The 18736-nt window shown below is 38.7% G+C and overlaps 1 protein-coding gene across 1 annotated transcript; it reads left to right on the top strand.

Moving 5' to 3' along the window:
• The first annotated feature begins 17589 nt into the window (after window positions 1-17589).
• LOC107814690 (MAPK kinase substrate protein At1g80180-like) lies at window positions 17590-18430 on the top strand. The gene has a single exon (XM_075256643.1). It carries the CDS (start codon window positions 17765-17767, stop codon window positions 18158-18160), a length of 396 nt encoding a protein of 131 aa, XP_075112744.1. The 5' UTR covers window positions 17590-17764; the 3' UTR covers window positions 18161-18430.
• The last annotated feature ends 306 nt before the right edge of the window (window positions 18431-18736 follow it).

Raw genomic sequence — 18736 nt, 5'->3', positions numbered from 1 at the left:
CGTGAGGGTTTTGGAGTAGGGTAGTGTACGCCGATGGAGGGAAAGGTGGTTTGTCGATGGTGGTTGAAGGGTCGTTTGGTGTTTTATCGGATGGGTTTTGCCTGAGGTGGTTCAAGCGTGGGGGGGGGGGGGGGCTGGCTCCTAGGGCTTTCTCTTCTTCTTCTTTTTGAAGAAGAAGATGAACAGTGCTCGAGCAAAAAAAAATTCCCGTTTTTTTTCTTTTTTCTGACCAAAAGTCCTCTCCTTTCAAAGTTTGTCCGTGTATTTGTATAGTCTTTGCCCAGAAAAATGAGCCCCACGCGTGGTGGGGTTCAAGGCATATGTCCCCCACGCGTGGTGGACTCGGTTTATTATGGGCTAGGTCCGAAAATTAGGCCTAAAACCGGGTAGTTTGAACCCGAATATTATTCTTTTGCCCGGACCCGAGAAATAGGAACACGTTGCTTAACTAGTCCTATGTAAGCAAAATAACTACCAAAAATAAGACTAGTATTTAAACAAAACTATATCTTTTTTAAATATTTTTCAAGATTTAAAATAGCTACAAAATATTAATAAAACTATTTTTTTTGTAATTTTCGTTTTTATATAAAGATAAAATATAAAGTAATACTTTTGCATTTTTTCCAAATTAAAATGACTACAAAACCTTAATAGAATTATATTTTTTTTGTAATTTTCGAAATTATATAAAGTAAAAAATAAAGTGCAATTTTTGATTTTTTCAAGTTTATGAGGGATACATAAACTAAAATTTATATATATTTTTTGTAATTTTTCTTTTGCGAGAAAAATAAAGTAAAAATAGTCAAAATAGCTATATTAGTCCTAAATTAAGTATTTAAGCTTAAGAACGTAAAATTCCCGGGGAGGGTCAAAAATCACGTGCTTACAGATACTAGTCAGACGAGACCCACAACACCACGTTGTGATCAGTGCGGCAAGGCCCACTTTGGACTGTGCCGTCGAGGTTCTGATGCATGTTATTCTTGCGGACAGCCTGGCCATATGATGCGGGATTGTCCTAACAGGGAAGGAGATGGTATGGCTCAGCCGACTGGATCTGTGTCTGCTTCTTCCTCATCAGTTCGACCTCCAGCACGGGGTTTTCAGCAGTCGACAGGTCGTGGTAGAGGTAGAGGTGCAGTGCCGAGTTTGAGTGGTGGTCAAAATCGAACCTATGCTCTAGTAGGTCAACAGGATCTCGAGTCATCTCCAGATGTTGTTACAGGTATATTATCTGTGTTTTCTTATGATGTATATGCGCTGATTGATCCGGGATCTACATTATCATATGTTACACCCTTTGTGGCTAATAAGTTTGGCATTGAACCTGAATTGATAAGTAAACCCCTTGTGGTATTCTACTCTAATAGGAGATTCTGTGATTGCTAGAAGGGTATATAGAGGTTGCACTGTGATGATTTGTAGTCGTCAAACCTCGGAAAATTTATTTGAGTTAGAAATGGTTGATTTTGATGTGATAATGGGAATGGACTGGTTGGCCTCATGCTATGCAAATGTTGACTGTCATACGAAGATGATTAGGTTTCAATTTCCTGGTGAACCCATCATTGAATGGAAAGGGAATATTGCTACACCAAAAGGTAGGTTTATTTCCTATCTTAAGGCAAGGAAAATGATCTCAAAAGGTTACATTTATCATTTCGTTCGCGTTAGGGATGCGGAAGCGAAACCGCCTACTTTACAATCAATTCCCGTGGTCAATGAATTCCCAGATGTTTTCCCAGATGAACTCCCAGACCTTCCTCCTGAAAGGGAGATTGAGTTTAACATTGATGTGTTGCCTGACACTTAACCGATCTCTATCCACTCCATACAGAATGGCCCTGACAGAGTTGCGAGAGTTGAAGGTGCAGTTGGAGGACTTGCTGGATAAGGGCTTTATTAGACCTATCACTTCACCTTGGGGTGCACCAGTCCTATTCGTGCGGAATAAAGACGGGTCGTTATGGATGTATATCGACTATCAACAGTTGAATAAGTTTACTATAAAGAACAAGTATCCACTTCCAAGAATTGATGACCTATTTGACCAACTCCAGGGTACCAAGTATTTCTCCAAGATTGATTTACGTTCAGGGTATCATCAGGTGAGGGTTAAGGAGAAGGATATTCCAAAGACGGCCTTCCGGTCAAGATACGGGCACTTTGAGTTCTTGGTGATGTCGTTCGGTCTAACAAATGCCCTAGCAGCTTTTATGGATCTCATGAATACTATATTTAGGCCCTATCTTGATGTGTTCGTGATTGTATTCATTGATGACATTCTAGTATATTCTCGTTCGGAGGCGGAACATGCGGGCCACTTGCGGATAGTATTACAGACGCTTCATGATCGTAAGTTATTTGCTAAGCTCTCCAAATGTGAATTTTGGCTGATCTCAGTAGCGTTCCTTGGCCATGTGATATCTGACGAGGGTATTAGTATCGACACACAAAAGATCATGCAGTAAAGAATTGGCCGAGACCTACAACACCATCAGAAGTCCACAGCTTCCTAGGGCTAGCAGGATATTATAGGCGGTTTGTAGAAGGGTTTTCCTCTATATCATCACCATTGACTAAGTTAACACAGAAAGCTACCAAGTTCCAGTGGTCTGACACTTGTGAATGTAGTTTTCAGGAGCTAAAGAATCGATTGACATCCGCACCAGTGCTCACTCTCCCTGAAGGAACAAAAGGTTATGTGGTATATTGTGATGCCTCAGGTATAGGTTTGGGGTGCGTATTGATGCAGCGTGGGAAGGTGATTGCTTATGCATCAAGACAGTTGAAGAAGCATGAAAAGAATTATCCAACCCATGATTTGGAATTGGCTGCAGTAATATATGCTTTGAAGATATGGCGGCACTACTTATACGGCATCCATGTTGACATCTACACAGATCATAGGAGTTTACAATACATCTTCAAGCAGAAAGAGTTGAATTTGAGGCAGCGTAAGTGGCTTGAATTACTGAAAGACTACGACGTCGAGATATCGTATCATCCCGATAAAGCCAATGTTGTGGAAGACGCTCCCAGCTGTAAATCAATAGGAAGCTTAGTACATATTGAGGTAGGTAGATGGGGGTTGACTAAAGAGCTTCATCAGCTAGCCGATATGAGAATCAGATTGTTAGACTCTGATGATGGAGGTGTTACTGTACAGAATACATCAGAATCATCTTTGGTAGTTGAGGTAAAAGCACGACAATATGAAGATCCTATCTTAGTACGATTAAGAGAGAGCATTCAACAGTGTAAAAGTATGGCTTTTGAGATCGGAAGAGGATGGGGCACTGAGATACCAGGGCCGATTATGTGTGCCTAATGTGGCAAGGTTGCGAGAGAAGATTATGAATGAGATTCATCAATCCCGATATTCCATCCATCCCGGCTCGACAAAGATGTATCATGATGTCAAGGAGCAGTATTGGTGGGATAACATGAAGAAGTCTATTGCAAAATTTGTAGCCCAGTGTCCCAATTGTCAACAAGTAAAGATAGAACATCAGAAACCTAGTGGATTACTTCAGAATATAGAGATTCCGACCTGGAAATGGGAGGTGATTAATATGGACTTCATTATTGGATTACCTCGCTCTTATCATAAGTTTGACTTCATCTGGGTGATAATTGATTGACTTACAAAATGTGCCATTTTCTGCCAGTTAAGACAACTTACACGGCTGAAGATTATGTGAAGTTGTATATCACGGAGATTGTTAGGCTTCATGATGTGCCGGTATCTATTATATCAGACCGAGGATCTCAATTTACAGCTAACCTTTGGAGGTCTTTTCAGAAGGGTTTAGGCACACAAGTGAATCTCAGCACTGCATTTCATCCGCAGACTAACGGACAGGCTGAACGTACTATTCAGACACTGGAAGATATGCTACGAGCATGTGTTCTAGATTTTAAGGGAAATTGGGATGACCATCTTCCACTCATAGAATTCGCCTACAATAATAGCTACCATTCCAATATTAAAATGGCCTCATACGAGGCACTATACGGGAGAAGATGTAGATCACCAGTTGGATGGTTCGAAGTCGGTGAAACAGAATTATATGGGCCAGATTTGATTCACCAAGCTATTGAGAAGGTGAAAGTGATACGGGAGCGATTGAGGACGACATAAAGCAGGCAAAAATCTTATTCCAATGTCCGATGTCGTGATTTGGAGTTTGAGGTTGGTGATTAGGTTTTCCTGAGGATCTCACCAATGAAGGGTATTATGCATTTTGGGAAGAAAGGTAAGCTGAGTCCAAGGTATATCGGGCCGTATAAAATTCTTTAACGGATTGGACAGGTTGCTTATGAGTTAGAATTGCCATCCGAATTGGAATTTGTCCACCCGGTATTCCATGTATCTATGTTGAGGAAATGTATTGGAGACCCTTCTCGAGTCGTCCCTATCAAAGATGTACAGATTACAGAGGACCTATCATATGAGGAAGTGCCAGTGGCTATATTAGATCGACAAGTACGCAAGCTGAGAACAAAAGATGTAGCTTCCATCAAAGTATTGTGGAGCAACAAGAATATGGAAGAAATAATATGGGAAGCAGAAGAGTAGATGAAGTCTAAATACCCGTACCTATTCCAGAATGAAGATAACAAGGATGCTGGTGAAACACATGATACATTGGAAGGTGAAATGGCTCTATGAGGTAAGCAATAACTTAAGAATAATCTTCCTTAATACAAAATGGCGATAAGAAGATAATGTACATGTCCATAATGCTTTGCATACTCTTGTAAGGCCATACGTTGAGTTAACCGCTTGCAAGTTTGTCCTCTATTTATGGGAGAAACTTGGCCAGAATCCACGATGATTTAAACTCCCCATGAACCCTTACATTCGAGGACGAATGTTCCTAAGAGGGAAGGATGTTACAAACCATATCCACACGCGTTAGTTTATGCCATATATTAGTTAACATAAATCCAAGAAGAAATTACCTTTGAGATGATAAGAAGTTAATCCTATTGGTCTTCAGTGATACAAGGGTGTATAAGGGTGATTAACAAGTATTAGAAGTTAACCGAATCAAGGATGTTGTAACTCGTATTTTCAGGTAAACCTAGAGGTTTTTAATATACTCAAGAGGTCATGTATTAAGGTATTTGAATCATATAATATCCGTATCATAAGTCTTGAAGTCAAACGATTTATGAAACAAAAGTCGACAAACGTTGTCGCAACTTAGGTTCATACTTTTACTTAAACATTAAGTCAAATATTTCTAAGTTTTTCTCCCAATTTACAAGGAATTACGGGGTGATCTACCCACCAAATTAAATATCTATGAGTCTAGTTTCCAACTCATTAAACCGTTTATCAATACAATCTCGGAGTATAGAGATATTCATATTTTCGCAAGCCTGCACAGATTGGTAAATGACAAGTAGGTGCATCATCTACTTGCCAAAATGATAGGACAAAATTAAAAGACCTAAGTCGTCCAAGAGAGGACTTTTAAGGGGTTATGAACTCAGTTATTTCATCCATATTTCAGACCCTCAAAACCAAAGTTAACTCCTGCAACTCCTCCCCAAAAATCCCACACAAACCCTAATCGATTTTCCCTCTATTTCAAGTTCTATTTGAAGGTAAAACCTAGAGTTTGAAGAACCAAGGGAAGGGCTGAGTTATCCAACAAGTAAGGTAAGTGCCATCTTTCATACATTTTTCTCTGATGTGAATTCATGGTAATTCGTTCTATACATGTAAGAACTCACTGGACGTTGATCGAAAGCCGTGAGTTCGAGTTATTCACTTGTAGCGGACTATTTTGTGGACTGTTTTGTGTTGCTATTGGGCTGCGCGTTTTACTACTATTTTGTGGAGTTTTGGAGGTGGAAGGGTGTGGATAAATATCATATCTATGTAGGGTTGTGGGCTGATAGTTATTCATAATATTTTCGGGTCGTTTGACACGACTACGGTGGTCGTCGTACGTATGATGTAATTATGTTGTACGTGGACTGTTTTGGGAGGCTCAATATGTTTATTATTGATGTTGTTTGGGATGTTTGGTGATTGTTTTGAATGGTGTGAAGTCATATATATAGAGGAGGTGTTATCCGTTTCAACGTAAAATAGGTTGTGGTCGATACATAATAGTTATGACGCTTAAATGATAACGATAGTATCGTTTCTCTTATTGTAGACTAAGGAGTTGTGACAATTGCATAGCTTGTGATTGGGGCAGTATATACAAGGTATGTGAGGCTATCCCTTTCCTTCTTTTGCACGACTCCGATTGTACATAATGTAATGAACGGGCTTCCAAAGATACTCTACTCTTAGAAGCTAGCAGTACTTACATTGTTTTCCCTCTTATGGAACGATTGATGTTAATGTTGCTTCTCTTATTCTTATGTTATCAATGTTGTTGGTACTTCCTGATTCTTATAAGGTTCATAGTGAAGAGTTAGTCCTAATAATGTGTACAGACGATACCGACCTTACATCACTCCGAAAGGTTTAGAATATGATTCTATGAGTCGAGCATGCATTATATATATGTATCTATTTTACTCTACTGAGCCGCTATATAGTCGGCCGGGTACAACACCTATTATGCAACCACTGATCAGTTGGATTTTACCGAGCTCCACTGGTCGGGTACGATTCTACCGAGCCTTATGACGGCCGAGTACGTTTTTACCGAGCCTATTATTGCTGGGTACGATATGATGATGCCCACAGAGGCGTATGTTTTAAAAGTTTATGTATACACACATATGTATCATGCATTTCATATCAGTAGCCCTCAGAGGTACTTAGATGTTCCAGGTTGTATATTCTCTATCCCTGCTTACATTACTATTCGTATTTATGGTTCCCTGCCTTACATACTCAGTACTTTATTCGTACTAACGTCTTTTTGTTTGTGGACGCTGCATGTCGTGTTGCAGGCCCTGATAAACAGGCAGGTGCAGCTCCCCCGCCACAGTAGGTTGTCCAGGTCAGCAGTGATTGGCGAGATCCCTTCTCCGGACTCGCTGTGGTCTTGGTATGCATTTTTGTTATAGACATTATGGGTATGTCGAGGCTCTGTTCCGGCTATATTGCAGCACTTATGTTTATTTAGAGGCTCATAGACAAGTGTCGACTCATGTATAGTTTGGTATGCCTTGTCGGCTGGTTTTTGTTGTATAGTCTTTCATGGTAGTGTGGTAGCTCGTACCTTATATGTAGTTTCTTGATTGTCTGGTCATCCCCTGCTATGTATGTTCATGCCATCATATTTTATTGTTTGTTGTCCATGATCCATGTCTACCATTTATATTGATCTCGTCAACCCTAAAAGATAAAAAAAAAAAAGGTTAGATAAAATGTACGTTGGTGCTCGACAAGTATGGTCGGGTGCTAGTCATGGCCCTCCAGTTTGGGTCGTGACAAATTTGGTATCAGAGCAAGTCTGTCCTAGGGATTGTCTATGAGCCGTGTCTAGTAGAGTCTTGCTTATGGATGTGTAGCGCGCCACATTTATAATCAGGAGGCTACATGACATCAAGGGTTGTTACCTTCTTCCTGAATCTAGATCGTGCGTAGAGTTGAGTCATAAGTGTTCGTCTCTAATATTCACCTTGTTTTCTTTCAGCGATGCCTTCGACTAGGAAGCAAACAATTAGTAGACGGCTTGATACAGCTGCGGGAGAGGGTACCAGTCAGGTGCCCCAAGCCAGAGCAGGCCAAAGTGAGGCTCAGAGTGAGATGCCGTCTCATACTTCATCTACTCCGTCTCCTCCAGAGGATATTAGGAGGCACCCAGCACCTCCAGTTCCTTCGTCTGGCACTACAGACCAGGATATGCGGAGTGCTTTGCAGTTATTAACTAGCTTGGTAGCTGCTCAGGCTCAGAGGCAGAATACAGGTGCTGATGATAAACCAGTTAGTACGAGAGTTCGTGATTTTATTAATTTAGACCCTCTAGTGTTTATCGGATCAGACCCCAAGGAGGACCCGCAGACTTTTATTGACTAGGTTCATCGTACACTGCGGGTTATGCATATTAGTGATACAGAGGCAGTAGAGTTGGCTTCTTATCGGCTACGAGATTTAGCGGTTCTCTGGTATGATAGTTGGGAGAGATCTAGGGGTCCGAACGCTCCTCCAGCTGTGTGGAAAAAATTTTCTGAGGCCTTTCTTCGTCACTACTTGCCAGTTGAGATACGACGAGCTAGAGCTGATAAGTTCTTGAACCTTAGGCAAGGTAATATGAGTGTGCGAGAGTACAGTATGCAGTTCGATTCTTTAGCAAGGTATGCTCCCCATATGCTGGCCGAGATGAGTGATAGGGTGCATTTGTTCGTGAACAGATTGGGACCACATCTGATAAATGAGTGCACGACAACATCCTTGGTGGAGGGCATGGATATTTCCCGTATTCAGGCTTATGCTCAGACCCTAGAGGATCGTAAGCGCCAGCGGAGGGCAGATAGGGAACAGGATAGGGGCCAGCATAAGAGGGCGAGATTTGCAAGGTATTCTAATCACTTCAGAGGCAGCGTCAGGCCCCAGGCTTTGAGCAGTTCGGCGCCACCTGTAGCTAGTGCTCCTCCACAGTTTTAGAGGCCTCGATATGATCGATTTACCCATTCTAGTCCAAGTCAAAGTTCGCAGGCATCAGGCTCGCAACATCATAGGGATACTGTCACACCTCCTTTTTCCGCACCCGCCGGGGCGCGAGGGAGTTTTTTCCAATTAAAGGACAATCGAGACGGGATTGGTTTAATTATTTCAGAGTCGCCACTTGGGAGATTTAGGGTGTCCCAAGTCACCAATTTTAATCCCGAATCGAGGAAAAGAATGACTCCATATTACAGTCTGCGTACCAAAAATCCGGATAAGGAATTCTGTTAACCCGGGAGAAGGTGTTAGGCATTCCCGAGTTCCGTGGTTCTAGCACGGTCGCTCAACTGTTATATTCGGCTTATTTATCTGATTTTTAATACAATTATGAACCATGTGCAAATTTTATCTTTTACCGCTTTATTATCATTATTTTTTAGGAATGTGAACATCGCTTAAAACATATCTTTGGACTGTGTCACATGAAATGCACCCACAATCCGAAACATATTTTATTTGATGTTTTAGGATTTGGATTTGGGTCGCATGAAATGCACACCCGAGTTTAAGAAAGTAATTTAATTAAACACGCGCTTAAAGAGACTATCGCGTTATTATTTTGCGGAGGCCGTGAAATTCGCTAAACGACCCTCCTGAATTCTAAGTAAATTTAAACAAGTATTTACTGAGGGCCCCGCAATTTGTGTTTTTATTCGGCGAGGCTCATCTCATTCTTATTTTTAAAAGAAATTTGCAACGTCATGGACATGCATCTCGGGCCACGTCACAATCAATGTGCCCGTGACTAGAGACATATTTCGACTCCGTTGAGATTTGGATTTGGGTCACATAAATGTGCACCCGAGTTTAGGGAGATAACATTATTAAAGGCGCGCCTAAAGCAACTAGCGCATTATTATTTTTTGGTAGGGCCGCGAAATTTGCTAAACGGCCCGTCCCAGAATCTAAGTATTTAATACACATATTTTGTGAAGGCTCCGCAATCTGTACATTTTTTATTTTTTGGCGAAGCTAGTCTCGTTTTTTTTTGTTTATTTATTTATTTATTTTAGAAAAAAGAGACAAGGCTAAAATAACTACATTTTTTGCTACTTTGCGAGGTCATGGGTTGTAGATTAAACTTATTTGATGAAACGAATATTTTTCAATGGGATTAAAATTACTCCTATGATTTTAACATTACTACTATACGTACAAACAACTCTTAAGACAAGCATGTAGATAACAATAATCTTAGTATGAAGAAACAAAATGCGGAATAGCTACTTAAAATAATGAAACAAAGGAAGAGACATTCAACAAATCCGATACACAAACAGTGCATAGGAAATCCATATCATTTCATTCCATTTAAGCAAATATAACAAGTTTGGAAATGTATATGCACCTGTTTGAAGCAAGAACAACAACCAAACTGTCCCGACAACTATCGGAAACCTCTCCAATGTCGGAACGACGGAACCTCGACGTCAAGCTCAACGTACCGGACCTCGACGAACCAAAGTCGACCTCGACGGAAAACAGAACGCTCGGCCAAGCAGGCTCGCAGCAAACCACAGCTGCTCGCAAAAGATGAAACAACATCGACAACAGTAAGGTCGACGCGAAGGGGGCTGCTGACGGGCGTTGGAACGGCGTCGACGCGAGGAGGATGAAGCAGAAAAAGGGGTCGTTTGGACGCGAGGAAGGAGCAGCTGTGCGTTGCTTGGAAGCGCAGCAACGACTGCTTGTTGGACTAACAATGGCGGAGGTGCTGGGTTTTCTACGACTGCGTGGGGGTGGTGTTCGGACGATCGAGCTGGGTCAGTGATGGTGGGTCGTTGATGCTGCAGCTGTTCCGGTGAGGGAGCAACAACAGCTGCTTCGTGATAGCAGCAGACGCGGGGTCGTTTGACTTGAAGAAGTCGGAAATGGTGGTTTACGTGAGGGTTTTGGAGTAGGGTAGTGTACGCCGATGGAGGGAAGGGTGGTTTGTCGATGGTGGTTGAAGGGTCGTTTGGTGTTTTACCGGATGGGTTTTGCCTGAGGTGGTTCAAGCATGGGGGGGGGGCTGGCTCCTAGGGCTTTCTCTTCTTCTTCTTTTTGAAGAAGAAGATGAACAGTGCTCGAGCAAAAAAAAATTCCCGTTTTTTTTCTTTTTTCTGACCAAAAGTCCTCTCCTTTCAAAGTTTGTCCGTGTATTTGTATAGTCTTTGCCCAGAAAAATGAGCCCCACGCGTGGTGGGGTTCAAGGCATATGTCCCCCACGCGTGGTGGACTCGGTTTATTATGGGCTAGGTCCGAAAATTAGGCCTAAAACCGGGTAGTTTGAACCCGAATATTATTCTTTTGCCCGGACCCGAGAAATAGGAACACGTTGCTTAACTAGTCCTATGTAAGCAAAATAACTACCAAAAATAAGACTAGTATTTAAACAAAACTATATCTTTTTTAAATATTTTTCAAGATTTAAAATAGCTACAAAATATTAATAAAACTATTTTTTTTGTAATTTTCGTTTTTATATAAAGATAAAATATAAAGTAATACTTTTGCATTTTTTCCAAATTAAAATGACTACAAAACCTTAATAGAATTATATTTTTTTTGTAATTTTCGAAATTATATAAAGTAAAAAATAAAGTGCAATTTTTGATTTTTTCAAGTTTATGAGGGATACATAAACTAAAATTTATATATATTTTTTGTAATTTTTCTTTTGCGAGAAAAATAAAGTAAAAATAGTCAAAAAAGCTATATTAGTCCTAAATTAAGTATTTAAGCTTAAGAACGTAAAATTCCCGGGGAGGGTCAAAAATCACGTGCTTACAGCTGCCCCTCTTTGACTGGAAACACGAAGAGTTTTCCGACAAAGAACGACTAGACGTGTTTTTGACCCGACCATTACTTGGACGGACTACACTAAGGAAAGGGAGGGAATGTGACCGAGCCCTGACATCTGAGCTGCCTACATATCCTTGGTTATACAGGAATCAGGCCACGTGTAGTTCGGAAATAAGAGAGATGGTAGAGGGTACCGAGGTGAGGAGCCGATCGAGGTGCCATTCCGTTGAGGTTCCGGTCCGCGGTCCTGTCATTGTAAGCACGTGATTTTTGCTTCACGAGCAATCACTCCAAAAGGAAAACAAAAAATAAAAATAGTGACAAATGATTTCGCTGTACAATTTTTCGATTTTTTTTTCCGTGACATGTGTTATTAGTCGTTTGTAGGTCTGTCCATTTCGCATTTAGTCATTATCAAACAAAATACAAAAAATATGTGTCGTTAAAAGAAAATTCAAAAAATATATAAATATATGTGCGTCGTTCGTTCTAGGTTGTGATTTAACTTACTTTTGTGATAATTATGTGGAAATGTTACAGTGTTGTTGATTTTAATTTCACTATTTTATTATTATCTCATTTTTGTTTAAAAGAAAAAAAAAGCAAAAGAGTGAAGGAAAATCGGTTTGGGCCAAAGAAGAAATAAAACAAAGCAGGCCCAAACCAGCACTCAGACCCAGTCCAAGTCAGCTAGCCCAAGACCCATTCACCAGTTATCAAAACGACGTAGTTCAATACCCATACTACGTCGTTTCAAGGGCGGCTCATCTCAGCCGTTCCAATCAATCCAATCCAACGGTCCAGGATCACTATCAGTAACCCGTTTCAAAACCCGACCCAGGAACCAATCCGACCCAACCCCTCACTTAAACCAAATGACCCCGTTTAACTATCAAACGACCCCGTCTCATTTCTCAGCATCATATCTAAGCCGTTGAGATCATCTGATCTAACGGCTCAGATCCAATCAGCCTCCCAGTATATAAGCCCCCTATCATACCCCGCACCCCCTATACCAACCCCACCCTTCATCGTCCCCAAACTCAAACCTGAAACCCCCCGAACCCTAGCAGCCGCCCTAGTCTCCTTCGCCATTAAAGCCGGCGGCACGAACGCCGGTGGCCACCCCCTGAACACCCTGAGACCCCCTCACTCCCCTGAACACGAATCCACTAACCACGAACCTCGAATCATCTCCTATCGTCTCGAATCTGGATTTGAAGATTCGAGACAAAACTCGATCTACACCAAACCTCACCATCTTTGTATCAGTCACTCCCCTGACCTTCCTCGTGACCAAACCAAGCTTGGTTTGGTCCGAATCTACCCACAACTCCCTAAGAATCAGATCTGGAAATCCAGACCTTAGAACACATGCACCTGGGGAATCCGGCCGGTCTGGACAAGGGTTTGAGGTCTAATAGACCTTAATCAAGGTGTTCTCATATGAGAACACCCTGATTAAAGTTTGTTCGGCCTCAAAAGTTCGAAGTCGAATCTGATTTGGGTCCGTTTTGATTTCAAAACTTTTTCGGTAAGTTTCCTTTTCTCTTTTTGGTTCTAATTAAGTTGTCAGCATGCTTCGTTATGTTTGTTCGTTATTTTGTTATTTTTCATTCGGATTTCCTCCATCTCTGTCAAAAGGCCTCTTATTTGGTCATTTGCTTTCTGTTTGTGTTCTAAATGCACTCTGTGATAAACATGATCGTCAGTTAGATTAGTCGTCAAATGAATTAATTCATATAGGCCCAGTAATTTAACAAAAATTGTCTGATATCCTTTAGGTCCCTGAACGTATTGTTTATATGAGCGACTGGTTATTACCTGTTATAATTAGTATAGTCGACTCGATAAATGTCGTCGATTAGTTTTCTATAACTAATAAATCGAATGAGCTAATAATGTCGCATGACTAATTGAACTTTGCCACTGACTGAATGCCCCAGCATTGTTTGAAATGGTTTGTTTGCATTGTAAAACTGACTGAAAAGGGTTCAGTCCAGGCAGTCTTGAGTTTGAACTTTCATCAGTTCAAAAATACCATAAGGTTCATAGTTGTTTGAAATGGTATGTTATCAATGTTGTTGGTACTTCCTGATTCTTATAAGGTTCATAGTGAAGAGTTAGTCCTAATAATGTGTACAGACGATACCGACATTATGTCACTCCGAAAGGTTTAGAATGTGATTCCATGAGTCGAGCATGCATTATATATATGTATCTATTTTACTCTACCGAGCCGCGCTATAGTCGGCCGGGTACGGCACCTATTGTGCAACCACTGATCAGTTGGGTTTTACCGAGCTCCACGTGGCCGGGTACGATTCTACCGAGCCTTATGACGGCCGGGTACGTTTTTACCGAGCCTATTATGGCTGGGTACGATATGATGATGATGATGCCCACAGAGGCGTATGTTTTAAAAGTTTATGTATACACACATATGTATCATGCATTTCATGTCAGTAGCCCTCAGAGGTACTTAGATGTTCCAGGTTGTATATTCTCTATCCCTGCTTACATTACTGATCATATTTATGGTTCCCTGCCTTACATACTCAGTACTTTATTTGTACTGACGTCTTTTTGTTTATGGACGTTGCATGTCGTGCTGCAGGCCCTGATAGACAGGCAGGTGCAGCTCCCCCGCCACAGTAGGTTGTCCAGTTCAACAGTGATTGGCGAGATCCCTTCTCCGGACTTGCCGTGGTCTTGGTATGCATTTTTGTTATAGACATTATGGGTATGTCGGAGCCCTGTTCCGGCTATGTTGCAGCACTTATGTTCATTTAGAGGCTCATAGACAAGTGTCGACTCATGTATAGTTTGGTATGCCTTGTCGGCTGATTTAACTTATTTGTATAGTCTTTCATGGTAGCGTGGTAGCTCGTACCTTATATGTAGTTTCTTGATTGTCTGGTCATCCCCTGCTATGTATGTTCATGCCATCATATTTTATTGTTGGTTGTCCATGATCCATGTCTACTATTTATATTGATTTCGTCAACCCTAAAAGATAATAAAAAAAGGTTAGATAAAATGTATGTTGGTGCTCGGCAAGTATGGTCGGGTGCTAGTCATGACCCTCCAGTTTAGGTCGTGACACTTGAACCCATATATTGGATTGGTTGGACGGACAATTAATATGTAGAGCCTCACCTAGCTAATTTCCCAACCCTATGGTCTCGTTCTGTTTTAAATTAAATTAAATGTATTAAATTGCTTTTGGTCAATAAAAAACAAATTATTAACTGTTCCTTTCTCTCCAATAAATTGTGATTTTTCAATCATTGGTTGGTTAATAAAACAAAATTTGGCAGCTAAATAAGATAAATATTGATTCAGTTTAAAAGATATTTTTAAATAAGCAAACGTACTACAACTGCATTCTAAAAACTGGATCTTTTCCTTATTGGCGGAATAAATCTAAAAGGTTGAAATTAGTTTCTTGGTTACATTTAAAAACTGGTTGATTTTAATTTTAATAACATTCATAAAGTTAAAACGTAGTAAACAATTACGAGTAACCACAAATCAATGGCAAGAATAGAATACAAAAACTATGCCGACGATGGAAACAATCGAAGGTATTAAAATACTTTAGGCGAAGAAGAATTGACAACAAAGAAAATCATAAAACAAAGGAAGAAACAGACAATTTTACAGAAGCGCAGAGGTAGAACTTTTAGATCCTACGGTGTTTGGATGGACTTATTTTAAGTAGCTTTTAAGTCATAAGTTAGGATTTCTAGTTTTTGACTTGCTTTTATTATTTTAGCTTAAAAATACGGAAAAAGGGTTCCAAATACCTCTAAACTATTGAAAAAGGTTTAAAAATACTCATCATCCACCTATTGGGCTGAAAATACCCCTCCATCCACTTTTTTGGTTCACTTATGCCCTTTGACCGTTAGGTCAATGCTAAATTTAAAATAATTATTATTCTTTTTGTAAAACTTAAAAAAAAATTACAAAATATTTTTGTTTTTTAAACGAATGCACCAATAGTCCACTAATTTAGTAAAGTCTTTTTTTTTTCATTTTTACAAAAAATTCAGTTTGAACAAATAAAAAATCAATTTTTTTGTAAAAACTATTTTTTTTTGTAAAACAGAAAAAAAAATGTTTTTAATAAAATATTTTAGTTTTTTAAAAACTGAAAAAAATATTTTCAACAAAATATTTTTGGTTTTGATTTTTTTTTTCCAGTTTTTGTAAAGCATTTAGTTTTATTTTCGTTTTTCAGTTTTTTTTAAAGAATAAAGTATTTTTGTTTTTAAAAAAAACTGAAAAAATGAAAAAAAGAATATTTTTCAAAAACAAAAATATTTTGTTGAAAATATTTTTCCAGTTTTTAAAAACGAAAATATTTTAATAAAAATATTTTTTCTGTTTTTACAAATTTTTTCATTTTTTACAAAGAAATGCTTTAAAAGAACTGGAAAAAATGAAAAAAAAAATATTTTTTGTAAAAACTGAATTGTTTTTTGTAAAAACTGAAAAAAGAAGAAGAAGAAGAAGAAGAAGAAGAAGAAGAAAAAGAAGAAGAAGACTTTACTAAATTAGTGGACTACTGATGCAATAGTTTAAAAAAACGAAAATATTTTGTAAAATAATTTTTGAAATTTTAGAAAAAGAATAATAATTATTTTTAATTCAGCATTGACCTAACGGTCAAAGGGCATAAGTGAACCAAAAAGGTGGATTGAGAGGTATTTTTAGCCCAATAGGTGGATGAAGGGTATTTGTAAACCTTTTCCAATAGTTTAGGGGCATTTTGAACCCTTTTTTGTTAAGAATAAATGCTTAAAAGCACTTTTTTTTTTTACTTTATCCAAACACTACAAAATGACTTAAAATTGATTTTGGCTTAAAACCACTTAAAATAAGTTAATCCAAATGAACTCATAGTCAGTTTTTTTTTTTTTTTCATGTATAAAGAAATAGTCACAGACTCACAGTCAAAGTCAAAGGAAACGAAAGAGTTAAGAAAGAAATAGAATACGTGAATGAAAGTAATTAAACAAAGCGTGAATTCATAATACAAATGTTAAAAGTTGCTAAGAGCATGTCTTATTATGTATCATTAATTAGGAAAAGAAATAATGCTTAATAAAATATTACACACCTAATAGAGTCATTACGAGGGAGTGACTAAAGGGCCGACTACCTTTAACCAACCCGTGAGCTATATTATATACTCTGTACTACTAGAGTTTAATCTTTATAAGTATGTAAAAATAATCTACACTTCCCAAATCACTTAAAACGTAATTACAGAATTTTTATTTTTGAGTAAGTATATATTAAAAACTAAAAAGATAAAGTGGGTAACCTAATATAACAAATAAAAACCCATCAAATAATTTATGGCGCAGGCTAAAAATGATAATACCCAAAAAAATAATCTACACTTCACAAATCACTTAAAATGTAATTACACAAAAAAATATTTTAGAGTAAGTATTTATTAAAAACTAAAAAGATAAAGTAGGTAACCTAATATAACAAATAAAAACACATCAATCCTATAAATACTATACTAACAATGCATACAAAGTTACTTATCTCATTTTACCTCTCCCATTTTTTTCAATTACATACTCATTTGAATTTGCATTGGATAAGGCTTATTAAAAATGAATAACTTACTACCAGAATTTTCTAAATTTTTTAAGCTCCAACTCTGATTAAGGTATATCTATCCCACCCCGAACTTTAGAGTGTGTTTGGATTGACTTTTAAATAAGTCAAATCAATTTTTAATTTTTTTTAGTTTTTTTTTAATATTTGACAAAGTTAAATAGTACCTAAAATAAATTAAAAATTATTTAAAACAAGTCAAAAGCTACCTTAACTTATTATTTTTGGCTTAAAAATTATTTCTCCTGAAAAATTATATTTTTGAGCAAATCCAAACGGGCTAGTAGTTTTACGGTCCCTTTACAACAACAATAACAACAACGATCCAGTATAATTCCACAAATGAGATCTGGGGAGGGTAATATGTACGCAGACGTTACCCCTACCCCAAAGGGAAGAGAGGCTGTTTCCAAGGACTATTTATACTGGGTCCCTTTACTATTATATAATTATAATAATACTGGTCCCATTCCTATCTCTTCCATTCTATAAATACGGCTGGAGGTACAGAAACATGTGAGAAAAAGTCCAACCACAATTGCGAGGGCCTCCATACTTGTTTTCACAGTGCTCATCCCGAGAAAGATCTAGAGTCCAACCCAGTATAAAACAACAATACAAAGAACAAGACTTTCTGCAAAAAAATTTGAGGTAAGTGTTAACTTTTTCCTCAATTCTCTGATGGCTGGATTACAGAGATCCACGACGTCGTTTCGGAGACAGGGTTCATCAGGACTTGTATGGGACGACAAAATATTGACAGCTTCAGGTGAATTGATTCAGCTGGGCCGCTTTCCAAAAGAAGAAAGTAGTACTAAAACTGACAGAGAAGAGAAAGAAGACCCAATTAGAGGAGCAAAACCCAAATTAGAGGTGTCGGTGGCTGTGAATAAGGCTTCATCGGAAACACCTGGATCCATTGAAAGGAGCCGATCTAACCGCGGTTTCCGAACCGGTAAGGTGTCGCCGGCAATAGAGCCGCCGTCTCCTAAAGTATCTGCATGTGGATTCTGTAGCGCTTTTGGGAAGAATGAAAAATCTAACCGACGACCCAAATCCGGTAAGCGAAAGATGTAATATTCCGGTGAAAAGGGAATATTAGGGTCAGAATTAAGTGGTTGGATGTTGAGTATGTTTCATCATCTCAATAAGGATGAGGTGTTAGAATTTTGGAGCTAAAAGACAATTGTGTACTTGTTTTATGCTTTGGCTTTTTTTGTCTGTAAGATTATTGTTCTTTAGGTTCTGCAATGGACAGTGTCTTAGCTGCCTTGCTTTTCTTGGTTGTGCATAAGCTTTAGCCTCTCTCTCTTCTTCTTTTTTTATAAATTTCTTCTTCTTCTTGAGCCGATGTGAGTCAGTTCTCGTTGTACAAAGGTTAAATCTGAAATTGGGTCCGTCTCTTGCTTTTATCTATCTTGTGGCATATGATTTGGGAATATCTCTTGCTTTATTTTCTGGTGCAAAATACTCCATGTTTGTTCTATAGACCTTCTCTCCACATACATATATTTTTATGTCTTCCTCCAACCCCCCCCCCCCCCCCTCTTCCCCCTTTTCTATTCTTCTTCGTGTTAAATTGGGTTTTGATTTTCATTTTTGGGTGCTTGTTGAAAACAGAATCAACATTTTCTTTGTCTTTTATTGATGAGT

This window comes from Nicotiana tabacum, chromosome 6 (genome assembly GCF_000715075.1).
Source record: "Nicotiana tabacum cultivar K326 chromosome 6, ASM71507v2, whole genome shotgun sequence".
In the NCBI taxonomy this organism is placed as follows: domain Eukaryota; kingdom Viridiplantae; phylum Streptophyta; class Magnoliopsida; order Solanales; family Solanaceae; genus Nicotiana; species Nicotiana tabacum.
Note: the sequence above shows the minus strand (reverse complement) of the source record. Positions and strands in the feature narration are given on the sequence as shown.

What these genes read in the sequence shown, in the direction of transcription:
- LOC107814690 (XM_075256643.1), top strand. Translation starts at nt 17,765, where the DNA reads ATGGCTGGATTACAGAGATCCACGACGTCGTTTCGGAGACAGGGTTCA.